Below are 26979 nucleotides of genomic sequence, written 5' to 3' on the forward strand. Positions count from 1 at the left end.
AGCCGGGCCATACCCCTGTCCAATCGATTTAAACACATTGATAATATTGAGAGCCACAGTCAATATGAGATTAGGCTAATTAATTGCTCTCAGTTGTTTTCCAATAGCAGACATGCATAAAGATTGTCGGTCCCATGTACTTACCACAAATGCCTTGTTTGCTAAGTTCGCCGTATTGTACAGTGTTACTCGTATTGTACCCCGTTACTCTTTTTTTTTGTACGGGCATTACCACAGTACACATGACCACAATTCCAGCTCCGAGACGGCGGCAATAAAAAAATACGAAGAAGTAGATTGTGCTGATTTATTGGCACATTTTAACCTGTGGGTTTTAAAACTATGAGTAGTGCTAAAACAATGACGTCCGCCATATGTGTCATGTCCATTAGGGGAGAGGTGACAATGTAATTAGAGAAGAGAGGGGAGGACCAGAAACAAAAAGAAAAGAAACAGAAAGAAAAGAGGAGCAAGGGAAGATTTTATTTCTCCTTTTTCTCCCGTAAAGAAGAGGTACCACCACTAGTGTCCAAACCATTTCCCCCCAACAACTCTATCTGGCTACCTTGACCTCCACACTGGAGAAGCGGTTCATCTTAGGCCCTGCCCTGGGCAGACAAGCCCTGAGGGCCACGGCAGAGAATAGGGGATGATGAGAGAGGGCAGGAGGGGAAGAGGAGAGGAGGATGGAGGTGATGATGAAAGGGAAGGTTTGGAGAGGGAGGGAGCAGCCGAGTGAGGGGGAATTTCAATTCGGTCAATTCTCCGTCACCGGCATGTGAATACAGACACACTAGTACAGTGAATACGGAAGCATGACATAAACGGTACTGACTGACAGAGCCAGTATGACTGAAGATGTCAGACATCCCGAGCCCATCGCTTGATAAGGAGCTCCTCAGTGAAATAAAGGAAAATATTACCGCTTCTCAATGACTATGTCTCCAATCATGTACAGTGCATTTAGAAAGTATTCAGACGCCTTGACTTTTTCCACATTTTGTTACGTTACAGCCTTATTCTAAAATGGATTAAATCGTTTTTTTTTTGCACTGTCAAATGTGGGACCTTATATAGACAGGTGTGTGCCTTTCCAAATCATGTCCAATCAATTGAATTTACCACAGGTGGACAACAATCAAGCTGTAGAAACATCTCAGGGATGATCAATGGAAACAGGATGAAACCTGAACTCAATTTCGAGTCTCATAGCAAAGAGTCTAAATACATATGTAAATAAAGTATTTCTGTTTTTTATTTTTAATACATTTGCTAAAATATCGAGAAAAAAAATGTTTTTTTTTAACCCATTTTAGAATACATCTGTAGCGTAACAAAATGTGGAAAAAGTGAAGGGGTCCGAATACTTTCCGAATGCACTGTAAATATATAATACTGTTGATTTCTTATCTCACTTTTCTCTCACTCTCTCTCCCCCTTTTAAACACACACACACACACACACACACACAACCAGCGCCCTGGAGTCCTTCCTCAGGTGAGCTCGTTATTTCAGGACCTGCAGACACACCGTTTTGTCCTGCCCTCCCCAGAGCACCTCAGGGGGCCAGGGAGTTCAGCCATGACTAATTGACGGGACTTAAACCCGTGTTCGTTGCTTCGCATTCTACACACACACACACACACACATTAACGAATACGATTACAAACATACACGGTACACACTCATACAAACACTGTGTTTGAAAGACACACACAAACACCAGAGAGAGGGTTCCTCGTTTTCCCCACACACGCAAACACTTTGTGGGTCGTCACAGTGAGAGTGTGACTCCACGGTGCGTGGGAGGTGTCAGGGGTGTGTGTGTGGTGTGTGTGTTGAGACGTGCTCGGAGATAGCTGAGTGAGCTCAGAAAGACAGCTGGAAGAGGTCACTCCTGTCAAGACACCAAGGGATTTCTCATGGCTAATATACTAAACTGCACATGTGTGGTATAGTGTGTGTGTGTGTGTGCGTCTGTAACGAGACACCTTACACAAGAGGCCTTGTTCTTCAGGATTTCCTCTGTACATTTGGATGTTTTATAGTCTATTGCAACATGAGTTTACACTTACATGAAACATTAGCATTGTATGTGTGCTGAGTGTCTGTATGTGGTCTTTCTTACTGTACATGTAGTTTATACCAAGACATCACGTGACAGTGGCTACAGCTCACTAGGGGTAATGTAGGTCAATACTGACAGAGAACCTGACAAAAGGGCATTGTTAGGATGTTGCTAGCTCTGAGGGGTTCGACACAGACTGCGGATGTGCACGATTATTAGAATGTCTCACGTTAGTATTCAAAAACTTGTGAGTAAAAAAAAAGTATAGGCCTATTTTAATACTGAAAAGGCTTTCTCAAAATGAAATGTAAATATCCATGTGACATTGTTACATACAAGGATATACCATGACATCTCAAGTGATGAACTTAATAAAACGTGCGTTTCAATGTCGTTTATATGACGTGACCCCCATGAAAAGACCGGTTGCCTTCACGTGTGTAGCTTGTTGTTAATGTTGGCCATTCAAAGCAGCAAAGGCTCAATGTCAAATCAAACGTTATTAGTCACATGGTTCATAAACCACAGGTGTGGACTACGGCCGTTCCCAACAATGCAGAGAAAATATTAAAATAAGAAAACACGTAATGATACAATTAATAATTGATACACAATGTGCAGCAAGTGGAGTGACAGTTCACTAACGCATGGAATAAAATGACGGAATTAAAAGCTGAGAAGCGGGAAGGAGACTTGTTTTATCTGAATGGGGTTGGGGAGAAAGCACAGCATGTGGTATCAATTAGCCTAGCTTGCTATAGCTGGCTAGCTTCTAGGTTACTCCAGTCAAGAAAGCCACTGTTGTATGGGATGATAATAAATAATATTGTGGCTGCTACAAGTTAGCCAGTCTTGGCTGTAGCCGAGCTGCCTTGGCTGCGTCTCTCTCGCCTCTCCGTCTGCTCGCTCCCATCTGATCACACACCGGCCTCTCCGCAGCTGCAGCAATATAGTGCCAACCTCTCTTCCTCGCGCAGCACTGCTCAGGTAAAAAAAAAACGTTATAAAAAAATGCATGTATTTAGAATATCCGCCTAAAATGAATGATAGTATTTTAAGAGTGAAATTATTTCAAACCCCTATCCCTAACACAGTCACGCGCGCGCACTCACACAAACACCTAGAGGCCATCTTCACAACAGCTGCCCACTCTCACCCGTCAATTGTAAACACTCTCGTACACAAACTCTATAACTACCTACAACACCCCCCCCAAAAAAAATCTCCCTTCGAACTCTCCACCTTTTTCCAGCTGCTCCTCTCTGCACTCTCCCACTGACACCGACAGTCGCTGCTGTCATTATGCATCTGGATGCGAGGTTCTCCGGGAGTCGCATACAAAACAGCCTCTATTTGTTCCATTTCAATTAGACAATACAAGGTATATCATTAAAAGAAAAGAAAAAACAAAATGAGCGAAAAAAAGTACGTAAAAAAAACAGGTGTGAAGAAAAGTAGAAAGAACCCCCCCACTCCACCCACCATATCATCTCCTCTGTCCCTCAAAACATCTTTGCGCTCTTATTTTCTCTCCTCCTATTCTCCTGCTCTCTTATTTCCTCTCTTTCCCCATGTCTCTCGTTTCCTTCCTTGTGATAGGAAGCCTTCTAGCGCCTTAAAACTCATTAAAACCAAGGCAGACGCAGTAGTATCGGCATGCAATATGTTCCACGCACAAGCTATTTGAAAGGGAATCAGTTTCGTTTTTTCCCCATAGTGAAAGTAGAGAAGACATACAGGCAGCTGAAACTTATACATCAGAATCCCCCAGAGGGACAGTGTGTAGGCCTATGTGGGACTGCGGGTGTCTCCAGTGTCACAGAGCCGGCCGGTGTAAAGGGTGTCAGTGGCACGTTGGCTGAGAGCCTTGCATGTTGTAACTGTGTGCAGTGGTGCGGGGAACATATATCAAACAAGCCAATGAAAGGAGGAAGCGGGTTGGGTTGACTATACAAATTAGATGTATTGACCACAAATGGTGTTTGTGTGTGATGTATGTTCGTCAGTTGCAATGTATACACACACACACACACACCTCTACTCATATATAAACTTGACATACAGTAACCACAGAAGAAGATGCCACAGGCTGGCTTTGCTTGGTAAACAATCTCTTTCCTTAGTGTGTGTGAGTGTGGGTCTCTGGGTTACTACTCAGACTAGGATGGGCAGTCTGCATTTTGGGATTAGGGGAGAGATTTATGGTTTCCTGGAGTCTGGCTGCCTCACACTCTCCATCATCCATGTACTGCTTCAGGCTCCTCTGAGAGACCATTTGAATACAACTGCCAGGCTGTTTGGCCTTAGTGTAGCAGTGCACTGGTCTGTCTCCCTCTCTCTCACACACACAAACACACACTGGTGCGAGGCCCTCTGACTGAGAAATGTGTGTGTGCGTCCATCTTTTACTGGTGTGGTAAATATCAAAGTAAACACAGCACTCTTCAGGTTAGACAGAGGTGAAAAGTCTAAGGATGACAAGCCTTTAAACTCCCAACTGATCACAATAAAAGGCAAACTTATCCAATACAAATGCACTTATTCGCATGTAATAAAAAGTCTACGCACTCGTCCGAAGAGCGGATACACTTGGAACAGATGCGATGTAAAATGCTTCATTAGGTACAATTTTCTATAAAGAAAACATTGACTGGGGAAGACTGTCATTTTGTAACGCGATATATTTACTACTTGTTAAAAAGTAAATGGCGAAAGCGGTAAGCCATGTCTATTTCCTCACATAACGAGTCACAATTAAACGATAGTAAAACCTGTCCATCACTTCCCACCCCAGCTTAAGTCTAACAATGAGTCACTAAATTAATTCATTGAATAATTCACTGAGTTAATGAGTGTAAATGAACGACATGCCGATTCAATGGGACAGAACAGCCTCTCTCTGAACCAAACGCAAAGAACATAAGAGTCATTTATAGAAATATGAACCGTTTCACGCACTAATTGCAAGGAATATAGGACGATGATGGGGACGTCGAACCCGCGCGTGCCACAATCCATCGGTCTACTATTAGATTATTGGGAGTAAAATCGGCTCCCTTGAATGGCCAATTCATTAATTAGCTAGAAGAAATTCATCCCGTATCTAAATTTCTCACCAATGTATCCTCCTATTTCAAAGACAGCATGCAGTCGATTTATCACATCCCTCTTTTCTTTGCAAGGTCATAGTTATGAGAAATAACAACACTAGAAGAGAGATGTCTTATCTGCCATGGATTTAGAGTGTTCCTAAAGATGAAAAGCCTAATTTATCAAGACTCTACAGAATGCTCGCAGATATACATTGAACAAAAATATAAACGCAACATGTAAAGTGTTGGTCCTATGCTTCAATAAAAAAAATTAAAAAATCGCAGAAACGTTCCATACGCACAAAAAGCTTATTTCTCTCACGTTTTCCATCCCTTTTAGAGAGCATTTCTCCTTTGCCAAGATAATCCATCTACCTGACAGGACTGACATATGAAGAAGCTGATTTAAACAGCATGATCATTACACATGTGCACCTTGTGCTGGGGACAATAAAAAGCCACTTTAAAATGTGCAGTTTTGTTACACAACACAATGCCACAGATGTCTCAAGTTTTGACGGAGCGTACAATCGGCATGCTGATTGCAGGAATGTCTACCAGGGCTGTTGCCAGAGAATTGAATGTTAATTTCTCTGTCATAAGCCACCTCCAATGTAATTTTAGAGAATGTCCAACAGGCCTCACAACCGCAGACCACGTGTAACCACGCCAGCCCAGGACCTCCACATCCGGCTTCTCCACTTGTGGGATCATCTGACGGGGGGTGTTGGGGTGGGGGGAGGGCTGCTGAGGAGTATTTCTGTCTGTAATAAAGCTCTTTTGCGCTGAAAAACTCATTCTGATTGGCTGGGCCTGGCTCCCCAGTGAGTGGGCCTGACTGCCAAGTGGGTGGGCCTATACTCCAAGGCCCACACATGGCTGCACCAGTGATGTGAAATCCATAGATCAGGGCCTAATGAATTTATTTCAATTGACTGATTTTCTTTATATGAACTGTAACTCAGTAAAATCTTTGAAATTGTTGCATGTTGCGTTTAGATTTTTGTTCAGTATAGTTCCAATTATGAAGGGGCCTTAACCAGTACAATAATAGTCCTACATAACTACGAATAAGTAGTACATAGAGTGGACAGTCGTAAAATCTTCCATCACCAATCTGATTGGGAATGGGTACATTTTGTGCCATATGAACTGTACGATAGGTCAAGAGACACCTGAGAAGCATAGCCTACTGCTGTTCTTTTGGACATTTCTATTGTGGATAATAACTTCAGCTATGATAGGGATATCAGGGTTAGCCTAGCTGTCCAGAGATCCAACCCCATCATTGTCAAGAGTTAATCTGCCCACTATCTGACATGCTACAACACCTCCATACACTGACTGTTCATGGTGGTTTCGCAAGGGCAAGGCAAGCTTGAGTGGGCTGATATCTCTGGGCATGTCAAATCGCCCCAGCCGTCAGCATTAACAATTACTCTGGCCAAGGAATCAGGAACAAATCAACTCAGCGGTCAATCCCTGCCAGTCTACGTGTGTTCCTTTTGACCCACATATTTTCCTGGCTCTCCTTTCTCCGCGCACAGATCAATACTCGGCAGCGCATCACACCTCTCCTCATTGAGGCTGTATGGGAGCCTTGTCAGACAGTCTGACGAGTGCAGACAGGCGGAATGTAAAAATGCACCCAATTTGTTTCTCCTGGTTGCCGCATCCCGTCGAGCTCTGCGTGTGTACGGCGAGATGCTTACGCAAGCATCTGCTGACTCCACAAAAGTACAGAAGAGAGGCATACTTTCCGGGGGAGAGAGGTACAGAGTGCAGTTTTGGGTTTAGATCCGTCTGTATACTTTTGGAGGGCAACACACTTTGCCCTGATAATGTCAAGGCAAAAAACACGAGACTAGAGCTAGCCTGCACTGCTGCTTCTCGTCGAGGGCTAGGAATGACAGGCCAATCTCGTTTCTCACAGAGCAAAATGCCAATTCATGAGAGAGAGGAGCGTTTACAGTCCTGGTACCTTTGATATCTTGATATGAGCCTATCCTCAGCCCCAGCCCCCCCCAAAAAAAGATTAGGTAGATTTTTGATTTAATTAAGATAAGCGACTAGTCATAATGAATTCTGCCTCTCTTTCTGAGTGAGGCGTACTGTAAAGAACATAGGGAAAGCGTCGACTGAATAAATTACAGCCAGTTTGGATGAATGTAGCTGTGCCCTCATCTTATCATCTACCATGGTACCATTACATCATAACAGTACATAACCCATGCACTACTGCAGCAGGGTCATGATGTCATATCTATGGGAGAAAGCAATTAACTAACTCATTGGAAAGGTAAAACAGACATGGGGGTGGGATGGGATCAGTTATTTTTGCTGTGTAGAGTTTGTTGTGTAGAGTTTGTGGAGAGTGTGGGGAGGAGAGTCTTTGAAAGCTGCTGCAGAGAAAGTTTTGGCACATCCTTTAAGAGGAAGAAGTGTTCTGGGAAGAGTGTAAGTAAGCCCACAAGCACTTTCCCGTTCGTCGCAGAAACCCTCCCAGTCCTAGATCAAATCACTTTTCAATTCAAACATCTATTATGTCTGCTGGTACGGAGTATCCTCCGGGGGACACTTTCTGTGACAAACGCCAGATTGAAGGATTCACAGCCAGTGTATTCATTACAGCCAGGGGAGGAGGTGTGGGAGACAGCTAGCTACCACGGAGACAAACCCGACTGGAGGTAGCTCAGGTTTCCCATTTGGATCCTTGTTTTTGTCTTCGTGGCCCAATTTAGCCCATATTTAACCATGTCTGTTCACCTACGGCTGTGAGTAAAGCTCTCTCACTCACCTGTTAGTTATCACTTAACTTGAGAGTACAATTGACTCTGACTGACAGGAGTGTCAAAACGAATTCCAGGACCGAACCAACTGGTTCTCTACCTGTTGGAGTCACACTGGCTCCTCGGGATTGATACACACACTATCACATAGAAAAGGGCAATTCCACGGTAACAGAATGATGCTTAGACTCCGATTTTTGCAAAGTTAAACAAACCATACAACTCTATGCACAAGGCCGAATTTGAACAATTTCCACATAACATTTTACAAAAACACATTTACTTGAAGAACAGTTCAGATGCTAAATTTCACAATAACGGCACAAACTGTCCTCTTGTTACCAAACTTTGCATCTGCACTGTGCTTCCAGTTAAGATCAATACCATATAATAGCCATTATAGCAATCGGACTGTGAAAGAGGAAACTTACATTATGCTTAATATGTAAATATTGCAATGACCAGAGGCAGAGAACCAGAGAAGTGTGTGTATACAATATGCAAATTGCTCTCATCATTAACATTAAACTGACAACCTTAGCTAGCAAAAGGCTGCTAGCTCAATGCAATAGAACTGACCCCTCACCAAAGTCCAACCCGTGTGGTTCTACCTTGAACAGCGGACTGAGACTTTGCTCTCTGTTGCTGGGTAAATTGCTGTCACAACGGTCTTATTATTGTCTGGAGATGACAGGCAATAATGACTGTGGACTGAGTGTAGAGACTGGCACTTTAAGCCGCAGCAGAGAGACTAATTAGAGGGTGCTTTGTGACTTTGTCACTTTTCGGCTGGTGATTAGCACTCATTTATTGGGTGGAATCTGCCGTCTAATTGTAGGTGGTGCGCGCCACAAATACTGTGCAAGTGCTCTCGACTCGTGCTGCAAAGACAGCAGATCATCAGTGTCTCCCTACAGGCTTTCTAGTTCTGATCACCCCCCCAAAAAAACACTTCTCTCCATCTCTTCTCGCTAACAAGAATAAATCATCTGCCCAAAAACAAGTTCAGAGACTAAGAGGATATTTTAAAAGTCTGCAGATTCTTTAGTATATCTCTCTGATTTTGATTAATTAAGTATGTGGAAGTGTGTCCTTGGAACTGAGGACAAGTTCAGTAGAATAGCCCTCCTCTGTAGAACAGATTTGACTAATGGAGGCGCTGTACAAGAGCCTTGGTAGGCTACCACCATGTCCCCACGGCACAACATTCAGCTAGTCGTAGGATAGGGGCTAGTGTATTTGGGCCATCTCTAATTGGCCCACTAATCTCACCAGCAACTTTATGATCCGCAGAAACATTGTCCCTCAGGGCTAACCGGAGACCGCAGATGTCTACTGCTGCTCTTCTATGTTTGGATCAAAAAACAATCCTGTTCTGCTGACTGAGAGCCTACAGGACTATTGGAAATGTAATTATGGGCCAGCAGCAGAGCCTCTTAAACGCTTGACTAGTGCAGAAACAAACGTCCTTCAGACAAGCCAAAACTTACATGGGAAATTCTGCGATCGATAAAAGCCACCATTTTTGGAGGGAAAATGGAGAGATGTACTGTATTGCCTCGCTGACTCAGTTTCTCACCGACACGTACTGGACTTGGCTCGGTGACACTATTTATTTCAACAACAACAACAAAAAAACGGAGAATCTCCACTCGTCGAGAGCGCAAATCATTTATTGAAGCAATCTCATGTCATTAAACAGTAAACAAATATCTGCGGCGGATCGTGATGCCGTGTGATTGGACCTTTGGAGCACCTCACTTTGATTAAAGGAGTTGAAAAATAAAACCAGAGATGTCTCTCTCCTCTCCCCAGGTGTTTAGGTGAGGTGAAGTTGAGAAATGCTCCAATCAAGCTCAATTACTCGGCAGGTGCAGACCACGGACACCCACTTCGCATTGACAAAAGCCATTGTCGTGACTCGGCGAGGCCATCATATTCATCGTCTAAAGCCGCTCTAAATTGATACATTTGAACACAACAGCGCCCTTTCTCAAAAACAGCTTTTGCAAATGTGCTGACCTATGAAGAGAGTGATTGAGCAATTATCGGACAGAGTCGTTGAGCCCCCAGAGGTGCCTTTTGTTCACAGCTTCAGTAGATAGGGGCTCAGATCATTATCAGCATTCTGCCTGTTGTTTTTCTTACACGGCCAACCTTTGGCTTGGTAGCCCCCCCACACTGTGAGGATAAGGCTACACCTCCCAGCGCTACCAGGAGTCCACCTCAACTGTCTGTCTGTCTGTCTGTCTGTCTGTCTGTCTGTCTGTCTGTCTGTCTGTCTGTCTGTCTGTCTGTCTGTCTGTCTGTCTGTCTGTCTGTCTGTCTGTCTGTCTGTCTGTCAGAAATCTGGAGGCTACCAAACAGTGCTTCATGTGTTTGCTGCCATCATAAATATTCATGACCGAGCCAGAAACCAGCTGTTTCCTTCCAATTAAAGAGTGTGGAGATCCGCCATTTGCCAATAAATTGTTGCTGTTTAATTAATGACTCTCGTCGCTCGCCCGCCAAACAACTGAAACAATAGCCCTGCACAGAGTACAGAGATAGCCATCTGTGGAATTAGGCCCGGAAAGCATGGTGGATAACAAGGCTGGGCATAGTGGAAAAACTGGAGCCTCCGTGTATCCTTGGCCTACATCTAGGGGGTGTGAGGAGTGACGTTTTGAATGGGGAAGGAGGGAAGACTACTAGTATTACTGAATCATGAGGCTGGAGATGCTGTAGTCTGGTAGAAGCTACTGCACAGCTGTAACTGGGCTTAAACTCCTACCAATCAATCAAGTCATCACAGACCGCCCCTTTATCAATGGCCTTATGGGGGAAAGGTAGAGGTGGTGATGCAAACTAAAAGCATCAGGACTCAGAGAGGTGAAGAAGACAGAGAGCAGCTCTGAGGTAATTATTTGTAGGGGAGCCAAAACTATGTAGTCAATCGGTGAAGGTAGGGTAGAGTGAGAATTCACAGAGGACTTACCGTCAGGAGGCTGGGCCGGCGTGAAGTGAACAGGTTTGTCTGGAGGAGATAAAAGAGAGAGAGTGAGTTAGAAATGGGTTTTTAGTTAAGGCGAGATTCAAGGACTTTCCCATGGGGTGAACCCCAGTAATTGAGTTGCTCCAGCAAAAAGCAGAGAAGAAGATTCTCCTCTGGCTTGGGCATATCAAACAGGTTCTAATAGAGTATCTGAGGGATGAAGAGGCTCAATAGAGCCAGCTCATCAGAATGAATAGATTTTCATAATAGTCGTACAATTGTTGATGGATATTTAGAATTTTAATGGTCCATTCAATTCGCAATCCACACCTGACAACTCTGAAAGCATCCGATAATTGGTATTTTGTGTTTCATTATTATCTTAGCTACCACTTTCATGGACTTTTTTTATACCTCAAATAAGCCTAAGCGAATGAAATATCCCTTGAAGAGGACTACAGAGCAAAAATAACTGATCCCATCCCACCCCCATGTCTCATGTTTCTTCCCTTCACCCATAGATATGACATCATGACCCTGCTGCAGTAGTGCATGGGTTATGTACTGTTACGATGGTACCATGGTAGATGATGGCACAACTACATTCCTCTATCACTGGTGTCCTATGGGAACATACAAAGAGGGCATTTCTAGAGCACAGACATGCATACGCATACATACATACACACACCTCTAATGAAGGGTAAAGTTAATGGGGGTTTGGGCGCGATGGGGCACTGTTATAGAAAATAATGAGCTTTCACTTTACACACAATGACTGGAACAGCAACAAAGTGGTCTACTTTAAACCGATGCGTGAAGCATCACCAACCAGTGTAAGTAGATTACCATGCGCTTGAATCTGCCAGTGCCGTAAATGCTCTTACATCACCTGACCATACCAAAGCATCTAAGACCCCCAGTGTTCAGTGACAGCGACCTTTACCATCTGCACTCCCAACTCGCCTTTCCAAACCACTGAGCAGCCTGTGCTCGCATCAGGCCAGCCCGCCACACCTTTCCCCTGTGTAGGCATACCCGGGATAATGAGCAAGATAAAATCACATCAATTACCCAGCTAACACATTTTCCGCCGGAGCTTCTCACCTTCCCGGCCGTCCTCGCTCGAAGGCGTGAGGCGTCTCCGGCATCGCTCGCTACCTGACGACGGCATCACAGTTAACGGTTGCCAGTGCAGATTTTAAATTTAGGCTCACTTACAATTGCTTGTCAACAGCTGGGCTTGAGGGAGCCAGAGAGAAAGGGAGGGAGGGAGGGAGGGAGGCTGTGTTTGCGATGGTGAATAATGAAGTGTCTGTTGAACTGGTTTCCGAGGCAATCATGACAGTAACAGATTTCAATCCCGGGGACTTCAAAAACAACATGGCACAACAATAGCACAGACACACACATGTAGATAAACATGTATATATACACACACACACACACACACACACACACACACACATCTGCTCCCCTTTCCTAAAACGCAAACACACTGCAGTATTTGCCATATGGTGTCTTGGAGCACATGACAGCAAATCAACAGAATCTCCTAAATGTTTGCAAAATCTAAATGTCTCCATCTCGGTCATAATGAGAGGAGGAGATAAGGTCTCTACTACCATATCTTCCTTTCCCATCGCCGTCTGCTGTCCCTATACAACACAAACCTTTGTATGTGTATGCATGTGATTGAAGCATCCAGAACTGATTCCCGCTAAATCTAGAGCAGATCGATAAGGCTCTGCTCTGATGTGCATGTTTGTGTATTAGGGTGTGTTGGAGTTTGTCTATGTGCATCAGTGTGTGGTGTGAGTGTGTGCATGTTCCTCCTCTCTACTAGGTGAATCACTCCCCCACAGAGTTCCAGGAACCGGGCCACAGTGTGAAGAGGACAAGCTGTGTGTGGCCACGCTTCGCTCTGACCCGAGGTCTGTGTCCTCTCCTTTCTCTCGCTCCAGCTCCTCTCCAAACCAGTTTTCCGTCCACACAGCAAGAGCTTTCCATGTTAATGGTGCTCCGTTCACTTCTCCCTCTCCAGCCTCTCGCTCTCTTTCTCTCTCTAGCTTGTGAGGTGGAGATGGAGTGCTCTCACTGAGTTTGTATTTAAATCTAATGGAATATGTCTGGATTAAATTGATTCAGTAACACGGAGGGGTTATAAATGAACTTCACTTTGGAACGCCCCCGTCGATGAGACAGAGAGAGAAAAGAGAGGGGGAGAGAGAGATAGCGGGGAGGGGAGGCATTTTCAGAATTCTAAAGTGGTGCATTTTGGTTATTTTATTCAAGATCTAATGCAGTGGCATCCTTAGCCCCCGGGACGTGTCTCGTACGTGATTGAAAATCCTCAGGCTGATAATAGCTTCGTGGCGGGCTAGCATGGCTCGGAATGAAGCCTTAAACAGACGGCAGACAGACAGACAGACAGGCAGAGGCACAGAGAGGCATACAGACATTTAAAAAAGGGACATTCACAGGGATGCTTTGATGCCCGTATTCTACTTAAAGTGTATATTGTCATTTCCACGCAGAGTTCACAGCTTGATACAATACGATACGATATCGTCACCATACTCTCAAGATTCTATATGTATTGGGATTCGATACTGCGATTTTATTGCAATTCGATGTTCCAAACATACTGCTCACTATATGTCTACTGCAGAGGGACGAGAGAGACCCATAAGCACTTTTATTTCCATCAGTCATGGAAATAAAAGTGCTGAAAACATGTTGGCTCACCATTTAAAAAGAACATGGAGAACCAGCTTTAAAAGGAGTTTTGGTGCACGTGCAACCGACTAGAGATATATTGTCAAAAATATTATTCCAATATGTAACTGTATCGATTTTTCTGCCATCACTCCTATTTAGTCTCCTTAATGCTAATTCACGTGGGTGCAATGATGATTATACTCCAGACAGTTTTAAACACCTTCAAAGTGAAAAAATGGAGTGTTGATTAGGCTTGAACCTTCCGCACAGGCAACTCATCTGACACGGGACTCCAGTGCTAAGAAATACGTGACACTGAATAAAGCAGTGATATCGAACACATACTGATGTTACTGTGGTGGCACACCTATGTGGGTGTCAGGACTCAATCGGGACTCCAGTGATACTGGCGTGTTCCTATTCCCATCGCGAAGAACCAATTGACATTCATTGATATAAAGCTTTGAACTACTGAAAACTGTGTCATTCAGGCAAGACATAAACCAGTTATGTACAACTTTGAAGCGAGAGACAGTTAGTCCCTAATGTACAACTTACAGACAATACGTCACCCCCAAACACACTTGTGAAATGGCAAGTCGCTGCGTCGCGCTCGCTCTCCAAAAGGTCACTCTCGTGTTGCCTAATGGTAATGTTGCTGCTCATCTACCAGCGAGCCACCAGGCGACGCACAGACAGAAGCTTATGCACCATCATGGCATTTTCTATTCAGGCCGATAACCGCTCAAAGTGGGGACACTTTCCATGCCAAGAGCTTTTTCTATCGTCCAAAGGCATTTAATCTGGCTACTTTATCCCACAGTTCAAAGTAAATGCCAAGGCTTTGGGGGAGATAAAGGACTCAAAAGAAGGAAGCAGGGACTGTGCATCGAGGGAAAGCTGACTTTTAACGTCTGAGATATCCCTCCACTTCATCCAGCCCCAGCCTTTCAGATAGCACCGCCAGAGGTCAAGTGGACCAGTCTTTCATATCTTTTCTCAGCAGATTAAAAGACCTGAGAGACTGTAAGGTGTTTAATAGTCTATGTAAACTAAACGAAATCCTCCCAATCCATAACTTTTCTTGTACCAAAAGCAATGCATGCATACTCTTCTCTTATACATACACATCTGGCAAACAAATGCTCTCACATATAAAGCCTTCATACTACTGACCATGACACAAACACACATGGCTACAGGGTGACAGAGGGCGTACGTTGTATATGGGGTGCGTGTGTATGTGTGTGGTAGTACTATTGGTGGACGTACAGTTGTTGAGGAAGAGCAGCACGGCAAAGCCCAGCGTGGAGGTGGCCAGCAGGATGAGACATATGTTACAGGGGATCATAAAGTATCGCACCACCAGGGACACCTTGTGTTGGTACATCCGGTCCCGCTCCGGGGGCGGCGTGGGGTAATGGCAGCTGGTCATACTCCACTTCCAGAGTCCGTCCTCCCGGTGGGAAGGTACGGGTAACGGGGTGGGAGAAGAAGAACCCGAAGAAACGAGGGAGGAGAGAATGATAGGCTGGGTAATGGCTGGTAGATTCAGCCCTGAATCCAGCTGTGTTCCGCCGTGGGGAGGGAGTCGCAGTTGCTTTCAGAATGATGCGTCGAGGAGCTTTCAATGGTTTCCAGGCAACTCATTTTGGACAGTAATAACATCCATTGGTTGGAAGAGGACAGAAGGGTGTGGGCCTGCACTGCTATAGGCCCCCAGCTGTCCACGCTACCTCCATTTTAATCCAAGTACTGGAAAGGGGATGACAACAGATTGGTGTGTACGTATGTGGAGTGAGTATATGTACAATATGAAGTGTAAATGTGTGTGTGTGTGTGTGTGTGTGTGTGTGTGTGTGTGTGTGTGTGTGTGTGTACGTGCTAGTTCAAAAGGTGCCGAAGTTCCACAGTAACTCAACAGTAATTATAGTAAGAAGCCTCCTTGATCTCTTTGCAGCACTGGTCTCCTTATTCCCCCAGGAGCCCTCACAACACAAGCCAGGTTCCGCCACACTACCACAGCATTCGTCAAGAGTAGCTGCTGGTGATTTGGCGGGGGAGCATCTTTCTTCAGCCTCCTGTGGCTGATAAACTGGGAGCTTGGGGCTAGAGCTCCGGCAGCTCTGGCGCTCTGAAGACATTCATTAGCCTCCTTTTCTTTTCCTTACAAAATGCTCCAAGGAAAACAACAACAACCGGCTCTTTGTTTTCACTTGGCTGCCCGCCGGCTTATTGTTCCTTATAGCTCTAGTCAGGACCGAGATAAAGGCAACAGCAACACGGCAATGCGACTGTCTTCTCCGAGCACGGAGCACGAAGCTTCCCCCGTCGCTGCGCACTTGTATCTAGCGTTAGCGTATTTAGCAGGGGGGCTAGTAAGCAGCTGGCCACCACTCGATTAACCATATGCTCTTAGGAGCGTGAAGGGGGTTCTTTTTTTCACCACCCACTTCCTCGGTTCAAAACACTGTGGCCCCCTTCCCCCTCGCCACTCGCATGTGGGGGCCACCCTTGGAGTCTGGAGAAAACAGGTCAGAAGAAGTAGAGAGGGGCGGAAAGTTGGAGAGGGGAACAATTTACGCCCCCAGCTCTGTACCTCAACATGAGTTGTCTTCTCCTCAGCTCTGTTCCGCCTGAGTCCGGCTATACAGAGAAGCGACAAACCTCAGCCGACACACAGACTAAAGAAAACCCACAAAAGAAATGGAGAGAGAAGGAAAGAAAGAGGGGAAAAGTCTGTGCCAGATGAGAAATTAACAACAAGCCCTGAATACTTTTTCTCTTTCTTTCCTCGTGTTGTCCACCCCTGATGGCATATTCATGCAAAAACAAATCGCAAGGGGGGTCTTGTAACCGCCCTCTGTCCGAGAGTGTCAAGTTGGTTTTCTCCTTTTCAAAAAAGCAGTCGCTTATTCACTCCTTCTTCATTGAGAGTAGAAGCTGCTCAGTTGCTCATTTCACTCTCTCTCTGGCTCAGTCTCCCTCTTTTTTTCTCCTTTTCCTCAAGAATCCACTCCTTCTGTCTGTTCCTGCTCCAGAGGCTACTCCCGGTTGCTTGTCCTGGGCTTGGCTGCGGATGATCTCCTTCGAGTTGCTCCTCCGAGGGACAGGCCCATTCACTGGCAGCCAAAACAACAACTTGGAGCTTTGCGTATTCACGGAGTATTCACAGCGCACACAATCCCCAGGCAGCAGGTAGTCCACTGTGTTAATTCACTCTGCTGCTCAGCCAGCCAAGCCCTAGTCAACGAGAGAGAGAGAGAGAGGTAGAGAGAGAGGTAGAGAGAGAGTAGCCAGCCAGCGAGCTGCAGATAGAGACAGCCAGAGCAGAGCAGCAGAGCGATAGAGTGAGAGAGGAAAGAGGAAGAACAGGCGAGCGGTGGCGCCTGACACTTAGTCCACCTCTTGCGTTTTACAACAGCGGCTGAGCGTGTTGTCTCCCGAGCACCGTCACTCTCCAGAGCAGCACTTCTCCCTGCCTGCCTCAACCCCAAGGAAAAGACAGTGCAGACAGGAGAGGAGAGGGGGAATGAGAGAGAGGAGCTGTCTCTAACAAAGAGGGGAGGGGGAGCAAGAGGGGGAGGGGGAGGGGGGAAGACAAGGGAAAATAAAAGCTTTTGGGAATACTTGGGTCATGTTGGGGTGGGAGGCAGCAACAGTGCAAGAAAAAACAAAAAACAAAAGAGGGATTGGTCTCTTAAAAATGTCACCCACATCCTCGTTAAATCTGAATCAGAAAGAAAACGACCCGTTAAGGTCAGAATCAATCCTAAGCTTTATAACACACACACACACACACACACACACACACACACACACACACACACACACACACACACACACACACACACACACACACACACAAACAAATTTAATGAAGTGAAAGCAGAAAAATAAACCATGGGGGAATACAATCATGTACATTTAGGTCAATCAAATATTGTCCAATTTGCAAACGCTAATTTGGCCAATACACTTCCAATCTCCTGGCAACATGCTTCTGTAAAACCTAATTCTATATGCTACACATGAATAAGCCCATATTCAATTAAAATCATATTCAAATTGGGGATGTTTGTGTTCCACGCTCACTTTCATGACACCGTGCCACGTTTGTCCCCCCTTCCCCCCCGTGTCAAATAAGAGAAGAATAACTCAAATAAATATTTTTATATTCAGCAGGGCTGGCGACTGATCTGAGGAGAAAAAATATGCACCTAATCCATAGCATGTAATTTTATGCGCTTTTTTAAAAAGAAATGTATTTTTTCTGTTCGATACTTATAATGAGGTCAAAATTGTGGGGCGGTCACGGCTTGTTTTAAAACCCGCCATACATCAATATCTACTTACACCAACACAATGACAAGTGATCATCTGAGCAGGGCAGATGCAAGGCGGAATATATCGTCACGTTTTTATGTTCTCTCTGTCTCTTTTCCCCCCACCCTCTGCCTCACATAAACGCACACATACACCCACACACGCGCGCGCACACACATGTACGCACGCACACACGACAACACATTAAAGAATATACACACGGTGATGCATAAAGTAGCTTCATTTATACAGAAAGCGCATGAGGAAACAATCCCATTGTGTCTTTTAAACACACCTACAAACATACACGAACCCTTCACATTTCTCTCTCAAACACACAGAAAATACACATTTCTTTAAGTCTCTCTCTGACACACACAGACACACACACACACACACACGATGGGGATCTGCTCTGGTTAACCATCACAAGTCATTTATCTCTTTGGACGCGGTCTTGTCCCTGTCTTGTTTGGCCCCGCGGGGACCCCTTACCCTGTAGTCTGGAGGTAAACTCCCAGAGAACACAAGGTCACACAGGTCTCAGTCACCCTGGAGGGGGCAGGCAGTGTACAACCACCAGCTGCAGCTTGCATCCCAGGGCTCAGCTCTGCCCTCACAGAACAACATGATACCCTAGCCAGGTAGGTTACTCTAGCCCAGACGTCTGCTTAAGCCTGTCTCTCAGGACATGGTACGCAAAAGCAACAATCTCATTATCTTCCTACAGTGACCTAAAGTACCTAAACCATACAGAATCCATTCAATAGAGGGCGCCACCGAGCTGCTGCTCTTCTGAGCCACTCACTGTAGTGCCAACATGACCCAAATAGAATCCTCTGTTCACATCAAAGCTCGTCTCTGATCCATTTTTAATGCGCTGATATCGCGAAAGGTTAACATCTCTCTCAGAGTGCTTTGAAATGCCAATTTCCATAAAGCAGCCAAAGGAGTTGGACTGACTCCCTCTTTAACATGATGAGGGTCCAACCAAAAGGAGTTAGCATGCAGTTTGTGTTATGTCTCTGTATTCTCGGTGGGTTGCACCGTATGCATGGGTGACTGGTGACAAAAAGAATGTGGGATCAGATGTGAGAGCAGTCGAGCACACGTCCTGGTCGTCCAGATGACCAACGTCTCGAGCTAATTGATCAAAGGCCGTATGAAACAGCTGTATGACAACCCGAGTAACAACTTAGATTATGGTAAAATGGGGGTTAGGGACGTTTGTGTTCAATGTTTTAGTGTGCAGTGTACAGTTGTGACACGTAGACAGGGTGTCTGCAATGTGACATGAATTGAAGATGAGAAATAAACTGTCCATAATAACCCAAAAGGAAGCAGGGAAGAGGAAAGTGGAGTGATGAGACATGTTTGAGCTAAATTGAGATAAAAATTGCCATGTGAATCCAGCCGTGCTGTCAAACCCATGGAGAGACGCCCAGACGTTCTGCCCTATACAGTTCCACTAGCAGGTGGGCCAATTGTCTTGCTTCAGTATTACCTCCAATCACCATAAATTACAGCTTTCTGGTTTCCAGACTTCCCAGTCAACAGGGTGTCCAAGCTGCCGTCCACAAATCCGGATAGAGGGAGGGATTGGATATTGATAGGGAATGGGGTGCGGGGGGGACGAGCCAGAGCCAGAGGCTCTTGCAGCTGTGCATGTCTAATGTCATTATCCTTCATTGGGTTTAGGAGTGGCAGAGAAATAGTGAACAGAACAGACAGATCAGTTCTAAAGACAGGATGGTGTTGTTACGCTTGGGGCTAGTGATCAACTGTGTGATCTAAGTGGGAACGGGGATGTACCAATGTTCCAAAGCAGGGTGGTCTCTTCATAACAACATGACTCACTCCATGACACACACACAGGACAGTGAGTGACGTCGTTCCTTCAGTTGCGCTCAACGAGCGTGACGGTGACGCCCAAGGCTGATCTCAGCCCACTCCCATTACAGAAGAAACTGGAGCTGATCCGGGTTAAACTTTGCTTCTGTTTAATAGCCATTCTGTCACGCCCTGACCTTAGAGACGTTTATTTTCCTCTAGTTTGGTTAGGTCAGGGTGTGATGTGGGGTGGGCAATCTAGTTTTTCTATTTCTTTGTTTTGGCTGAGTGTGGTTTCCAATCAGAGGCAGCTGTCCATCGGGAACCAAGGCGCAGCGTGCGTAGAGTTCCACATGTTTAATAAAGGAAACTCACCAAAACAATACAGAACAAACGAAAAGTGAAGTCATAGAGTGCATAACCTGCACCTACACATAAACAAGATCCCACAACTCAAGGAGGGAAAAAGGGCTGCCTAAGTATGGTCTCCTCATTCTTACAACGAGCGTGACACATTCTTGTCTCATTTACCAGCTGTTTACAGTTGACCCTGGCTCAGAATGCAGTGAAAAGCGGATCCTGGATAATTTCATTGCTATGACGTTATTGTATTGCTGGCTGGATTGTTGCTATGGGTTGATATTCAGTCTTCTGCTGTCTGTAACTGATCCTAGTTCAGTTACTACTCCTCACCACCAGCACAGGCCTCCAGTCATCACCTCCCTCCCCCTCTCGTCTTCCAATAGCCCCATCTCCACATCTGTCTCAGCAGACCGCCCAAGTAAGATTTCTTTATTTTTATTTAACCTTTATTTAACTAGGCAAGTCAGTTAAGAACTGCCTTGTTCAGGGGCACAACGACAGATTTTTACCTTGTCAGCTCGGGGAGTCGATCTAGCAACCTTTCGGTTACTGGCCCAACACTCTAACCACAAGGCTACCTACCGCCCAGAATAGCTGGGCAAGGCTGAGATCTCCCACGCCATTGTGGCAGTAACCTGAAGGTTGATCCAGGGCCAGTACTGAGCCCCCTAGGCATCCCCGCGACTACGCTACACTACTCTGCTAATGGAGAGGAACTAACCAGCAGCAGCCACTCATTCATTAGCCCTTTGCTTCCTCAACCACCTCCCCCTCCCTCTTCATCAGTGCTAACAACAATAATGATCTGAGCATTTAATACCCTCCACGCTCTGTCGACTCAAACTGTTTATTCATTTTTTATCCCCAGCACTTTTCCCTTAATGGCCCTTAAAGAAATTATTCCAATGGTTGTGCACTGAGAGAGAAAGAAAAAAGGGAGAGGGGTAACAGAGGAAAGAACTGCGGGAGCTTTGCTGCTAGCGCCAAGCTAGTTGGAGACTGATGCTCTTCCATGTGGCGGACATGTGGAGTGTGATCCAGCGTGGCACTGGAGGATGGGGTGGTGTGTGTCAGGGTACAGGGAGTGTCGGTGATCCACGGAGAGAGCAGTTGTTGTTGGCTCAGACAGCCCTGACAAAGGGTAGGTACAGTGATGGAGCTGGGGGCTGATTCAGGTGTCAGTCTCTGGCCCAGGCAGCGATCTGTCAACCAGGGCCACATTAGGGTGAAGTTACACAGTCTGCGCCAGGGGTGCACTGCACAATTCCTCCAGTTCCATAGTCCTGCTTGCTAATTGCTATCGTTAGTCACCTGAATACTTCCTTGATCAATGATTGTCATTGATTGGCTGGTGACTGCATGCACCTGGTTTCCCAGGTAGAAGGCAAATGAAAACCAGCAGGAGCTGGTGGACCGTAGCAAGGCACCCCTGGTCTATGTCATGGGTACTGATTTAAAGTGCATGATGTTCAAGTCATCAGATAGACATAAGTAGATGCTGTGTTGTTATGTTAATGAGCGGTGTGCGATGCTGATTGGCCACGGTGGTTCACCGGACAGGTTCCTCCCTGACAATGACCTCTGTGGTCAGAGTACTATGGGATAGATTGAGGGGGTATACCAAGGGTCAAGGGTCAGGGAGAGAGGTTGTGAAATGCAGAGGGGCGGGCAACAGCGTCGAGTAGCAGCGCTGCAAGCGATAAATGAAAGTAAATGTTAAAATGTCAGATGGCTGCTGGGGAGATGTCCAAAGCAAACGATCCAAATGGCATGAGGGATATCTACTGCCCACACACAGCACAGGAAGAACCTGCTGGACCAAATCAAAATGTGATCATCTATGTATCATATACCATACAGGATTCACTCACCAAGAGTAAGAAAACAGTTGACTAGTGTGACATTAAAAATCTTTCACATTTTGATGTTTTGACAGTACATCAAAAACACTGATTTACCTCGATTCTCGGTGACAAAGCACGTCCATATGTACACACACACACACACACACACACACACACACACACACTTGAGCCACTTTTTACTTTAGCTGACAGTGACAAGCTATTATATACTGGGACCCTTTCATTTGCATTTACAGTAATGAACTCTCTCCTCTCTCTCATCCCTCTTTCTCTCTATACTCTACTTGCTGCTCATTCTCCGTCAAGCCAGATCCTCTTAGATAGAGGGCAGAGAGGGAATCTTAATTGGCACACAATCCCCATCGTTGAGAAGCCGTCCAAGAAGAAATGGTTATACATGATTTACATTCCTAATCAAACGCCTCGCATTCAACTTCTCTTGCAAGACGGCTTCTTTGTGTTTTCGTAAATAATTCCCAGTCCTTTTAACAGGCAACTGCAAAATGAGGCCAGGGTTGAAAGTAGAAGAAGACGAAGAGAGGAAGAAGATGCAGGATTATGGCACCCTAGTTGACGAAATGAAACATATGAAACTCACTGACAGTGTGAAGAAACGTGTTTCGCTACAAGAGCCACAGCACAAACCCATGTCCAGTGTAGAGGTTTCTCCCTCTGTCTGTTGTTGTGACAACGGTAGACTGAGCTAGGAGGTCGACAGGTCGCGTTGACACAGGTGTTCTGGACACGGAGGTAAACAGGGTCACTCCATTAGCCCAGAGACAGGCTGTTGCCGGGAGGAGGGTGAATCAGCCTGAACACAGCTAGAAGACAGGAATATATCTTCCTAACCTTGAGACCCACCAACTGTCTGTCAAATAAGATCCTACAGGCAACTGTGTGCAGATGCATGGAAACACACACTCACAGACACACAGTGGGATGCACCCATTCCTCAGACATTCATTGGGCAGTAGTTTTAAACAGACCTTAGGGTTTATGCCTGACAACATGGCCAGCTATACTGTGGCAAAGAAGCTATAGGGAATCTGAATAGCAGATTATGTTTGCATTCCAGTCACTGTGTCCTCTGATCAACAGCAAATGAAAAATCTCAAACAATTGCCAGAATTCCCGATAGGACGTGTACAACATTCAAGTTGCAGAGGTTTTTCTGGAAACAGCAATTCCATGCTTCATCACTGAACTGCATCAATGCGAAAAAGACGAGACGTAACAAAAACAATCTGGCCTGAATCAATAGAAAACAGCACGTAGGGTGTTGAGTATGTCGGCACTTGGGGCGCTCCACACAGGCCCTTTCAGATTGTTGGAGATTCCCCCTGGGTGTTAACCAAGACCTATATCGCATGCGGAGGGAGTTGTAAGGGGAAGAGAGATGGGAGAGGGAGAAGTACTGTACATCATTACATGATCTCCATTACTCCTCACTCTCCGTCTTCATCACCTCACACCACGACAGCTGTGACTCAATCACCGGTGAGAACGCGCTACTGCACCGCCGTTCACTAGTCTATATTCGAGTGGAAAACTGATAAACGAGGCAAATGATGAGGAACAACAACGGTCAAAACCATGACGACGACTGAGGCAGTTGCGTAGTTCGACAGAGCCCCGCAGACGAGTGGCAGACTGGAGTGGGTAGTTAAGCCGGGAGTGAAAACAACGTGGAGGGGGGACAGAACCGTTACCATGAGGCAAATTTCACAACACACTTGAAAATCCACTGTAGCTAGCCCCAGAGAGGGGACACAAGGCAACGTGTGGTTTGTTAATTAAGCAGATAAAAGGTGAAACTGAGGCCTGCATGGAGGATGTAAAGCGAGTAAATCACTCACACACCCATGAGATCATAACACGGCAGAAGTCGCACACCACCTGTCACCACGCATACACGCGCACGTACAGTATGCAAGTACGCACACACCGTCTTACATCAATCAAACGTAGTTACTATTCCAACAACTTCAATATGGTTGTCTCCATCATATCCTTGTCTAATCATAGAACTACAGCAGATATAACCTATAGGCCTCTCTAACGCATAGATTTATGTGCCCTTATCTGACGTGGAGCGGGGTTGAATTATGGCACTGTTGCTACGGTAACACAGTATGCAGAAACCGTGGTGTGGCCAGAAATATGCTAATTTGAAAAATTCAGTTACGTATCGGGATATTCTTTTTGACAATATATCTCAAATTGTCTGTTCTCCGTCTTCTTTTTAAATGGTGAGCCAATATGGTTTTACAACTTTTATTTCCATGACTGGGTCTCTCTTGTCTCTCTGCAGCAGACATATAGTGAGCAATTCGTTTGGAACATCGAATCTCAATATCGAATCACAATACATATAAAATCGTGAGAATAACAATACATATCGTATCGGCACCTACAGTGCCTACGGAAAGTATTCAGACCCCTTGATTTTTCCACATTTTGTTACGTTACAGCCTTAATCTAAAATGGATAAAAAAATACTTAAAAATCCTCAGCAATGTATACACAATACCCCATAATGACAAAGCGAAAACAGGTTTAGACATTTTTGCAAAAAATACAAAACAGAAATACTGAATTTACATAAGAATTCAGACCATTTGCTATGAGACTCAAAATTGAGCTCAGGTGCATCGTGTTTCCATTAGTCATCCTTAAGATGTTTTACCTGTGGTAAACTGATTGGACATGATTTGGAAAGACACACACCTGTTGACAGTGCATGTCAGAGCAAAGACCAAGCCATAAGGTCGAAGGAATTGTCCGTAGAGCTCCAAGACAGGATTGTGTCGAGGCACAGATCTGGAAAAGGGTACCAAAACATTTCTGCAGCATTGAAGTTCCGCAAGAACACAGTGGCCTCCATCATTCTTAAATGGAAGAAGTTTGGAACCAGAGCTGGCCGCCCGGCCAAACTGAGCAATCAGGAGAGAAGGGCCTTGGTCAGGGAGGTGACCAAGAACCCGATGGTCACTCTGACAGAGCTCCAGAGTTCATCTATGGAGATGGGAGAACTTTCCAGAAGGACATCCATCTCTGCAGCACTCCACCAATCAGGTCTTTATGGTAGAGTGGCCAGACGGAAGCCACTCCCCAGTAAAAGGCACATGATAGCCCGCTTGGAGTTTGCCAGAAGGCACCTAAAGACTCTCAGACAATGAGAAACAAGATTCTCTTGTCTGATGAAACCAAGATTAAATTCTTTGGCCTGAATGCCAAGCGTCACGTCTGGAGGAAACGTGGCACCATCCCTACAGTGATGCATGCTGGTGGCAGCATAATGCTGTGGGGATGTTTTTCAGCGGCAGGGATTGGGAAACTAGTCAGGATCGGGGCAAAGATGAACGGAGCAAAGTACAGAGAGATCCTTGATGAAAACCTGCTCCAGAGCGCTCAGGACCTCAGACTGGGGCGAAGGTTCACCTTCCAAAAAGACAACGACCCTAAGCACACAGCCAAGACAAAGCAGGAGTGGCTTCGGGACAAGTCTCTGAATGTTCTTGAGTGGCCCAGCCAGAGCCCGGACTTGAACCCGATCGAACATCTCTGGAGAGACCTGAAAATAGCTGTGCAGCAATGCTCCCTATCCAACCTGACTGAGCTTGAGAGTATCTGCAGAAAAGAATGGGAGAAACTCCACAAATACAGATGTGCCAAGCTTGTAGAGTCATACACAAGAAGACTCGTGGCTGTAATCACTGCCAAAGGTGCTTCAACAAAGTACTGAGTAAAGGGTAAATGTGATATTTCATTTTATTTTTAATTTCTTTATTAGCAACATTTTAAAAAAACTGTTTTTGCTTTGTCATTATGGGGTATTGTGTGTAGATTGATGAGTGGTAAAAACAATTTAATCCATTTTAGAATAAGGCTGTAACCTAACAAAATGTGGAAAAGGTCAAGGGGTCTGAATACTTTTCAAAGACACTGTAAGTATCATGAAAATACTGTATTGTGAGGTCCCTGGCAATACCCAGCCCTAATTTATAGCCAGTGTAAAGGGGGCCGCTTGGCATGACACACAACTGCAAGGTGATTTCGATAATATGGGCCAGTGTCACCATATTCCTACCAGCCAGTGTCACCATATTTATATGAGCCAAACAGCTCATTTGCCACCTCTTCTCTGTCGTTCATCTCTCTCTATCCTAACACCTGCAGGCATTTGCATTCTGTCGGCTTTGCTTCTTCCCTTTCATTTCTTTCTCCCATGCACTACATTTCCTGCATGATAACGTAGCGGCAATTTTATCACCGGCATAGCACAGAGGCAGTGGATAATGCCTTATGCATCCAAATCTCAGCTTTTCCAAAAGCCTACTTTGCTTTTCTCTTACCTCCCTCCCCCATTTCGTCTCTCTTTACACCTCTCGAGTTTCACATCGACATCTCACTAGTGACAATCAAATCCAGAATTTGTCATCTGACCCCAGAAACCCCTCCTCTCTCCAACCTCACAAACCTTTTGGGAAAACCCACCCTGATCATGTGACTGGCCTCTCCAAAACAACAAATGAGATCCATGGCCTCTCCGCTCACTTCAGTGTCACAGCTCACTCATCATGTGATCTCTGTCACCACCCATATAAGTAAACCACCTCAGAACCTCTCAACAGGGTTTGCCATTACTTGTTCATTATTGTTCATGGTGGCAGGCTGAGGCACGAACACAATGCAGGAAAATGCAGGTCTGGATGTGTGTGATGTAGTGTGTGATTGAGGATCTGGGGCACCCCCCTTTAAGTGGTAAAAATAGACCCGGTTAAAGGGAAGAGGCTCATCAGGGCTCATTAGTGTGTGATGAATGAGGTGGCTGAGGTGGCTCGGCTAGGGGACCTAATGCTGTTATTATGCCCCGCCAGCGGTGGACAACCTGGGGCCTCGGGGGGTATGGTGGGGTGGATGGTGCTGGGGGTTGTAGACCTGTGGTTTA

The 26979-nt window shown here is 45.5% G+C and overlaps 1 protein-coding gene across 6 annotated transcripts in view; it reads right to left on the reverse strand.

The window, feature by feature from the left end:
- The window catches only part of LOC115166082 (agrin), a 270497-nt gene that overhangs the window by 128136 nt on the left and 115382 nt on the right, over nt 1–26979 (reverse strand). For 4 of the 6 annotated variants that reach the window (XM_029719750.1, XM_029719747.1, XM_029719746.1 and 1 more), the window contains one exon: nt 10927–10965. In XM_029719750.1, coding sequence (XP_029575610.1) covers nt 10927–10965 — 39 coding nt within the window. Of the gene's footprint in view, nt 1–10926; nt 10966–14916; nt 17131–26979 lie in introns of those variants that run through there. The other 2 variants (XM_029719749.1, XM_029719751.1) reach the window with 2 other exon arrangements.

The sequence above is a fragment of the Salmo trutta genome, chromosome 28 (assembly GCF_901001165.1).
Source record: "Salmo trutta chromosome 28, fSalTru1.1, whole genome shotgun sequence".
Taxonomy (NCBI): Eukaryota; Metazoa; Chordata; class Actinopteri; order Salmoniformes; family Salmonidae; genus Salmo; species Salmo trutta.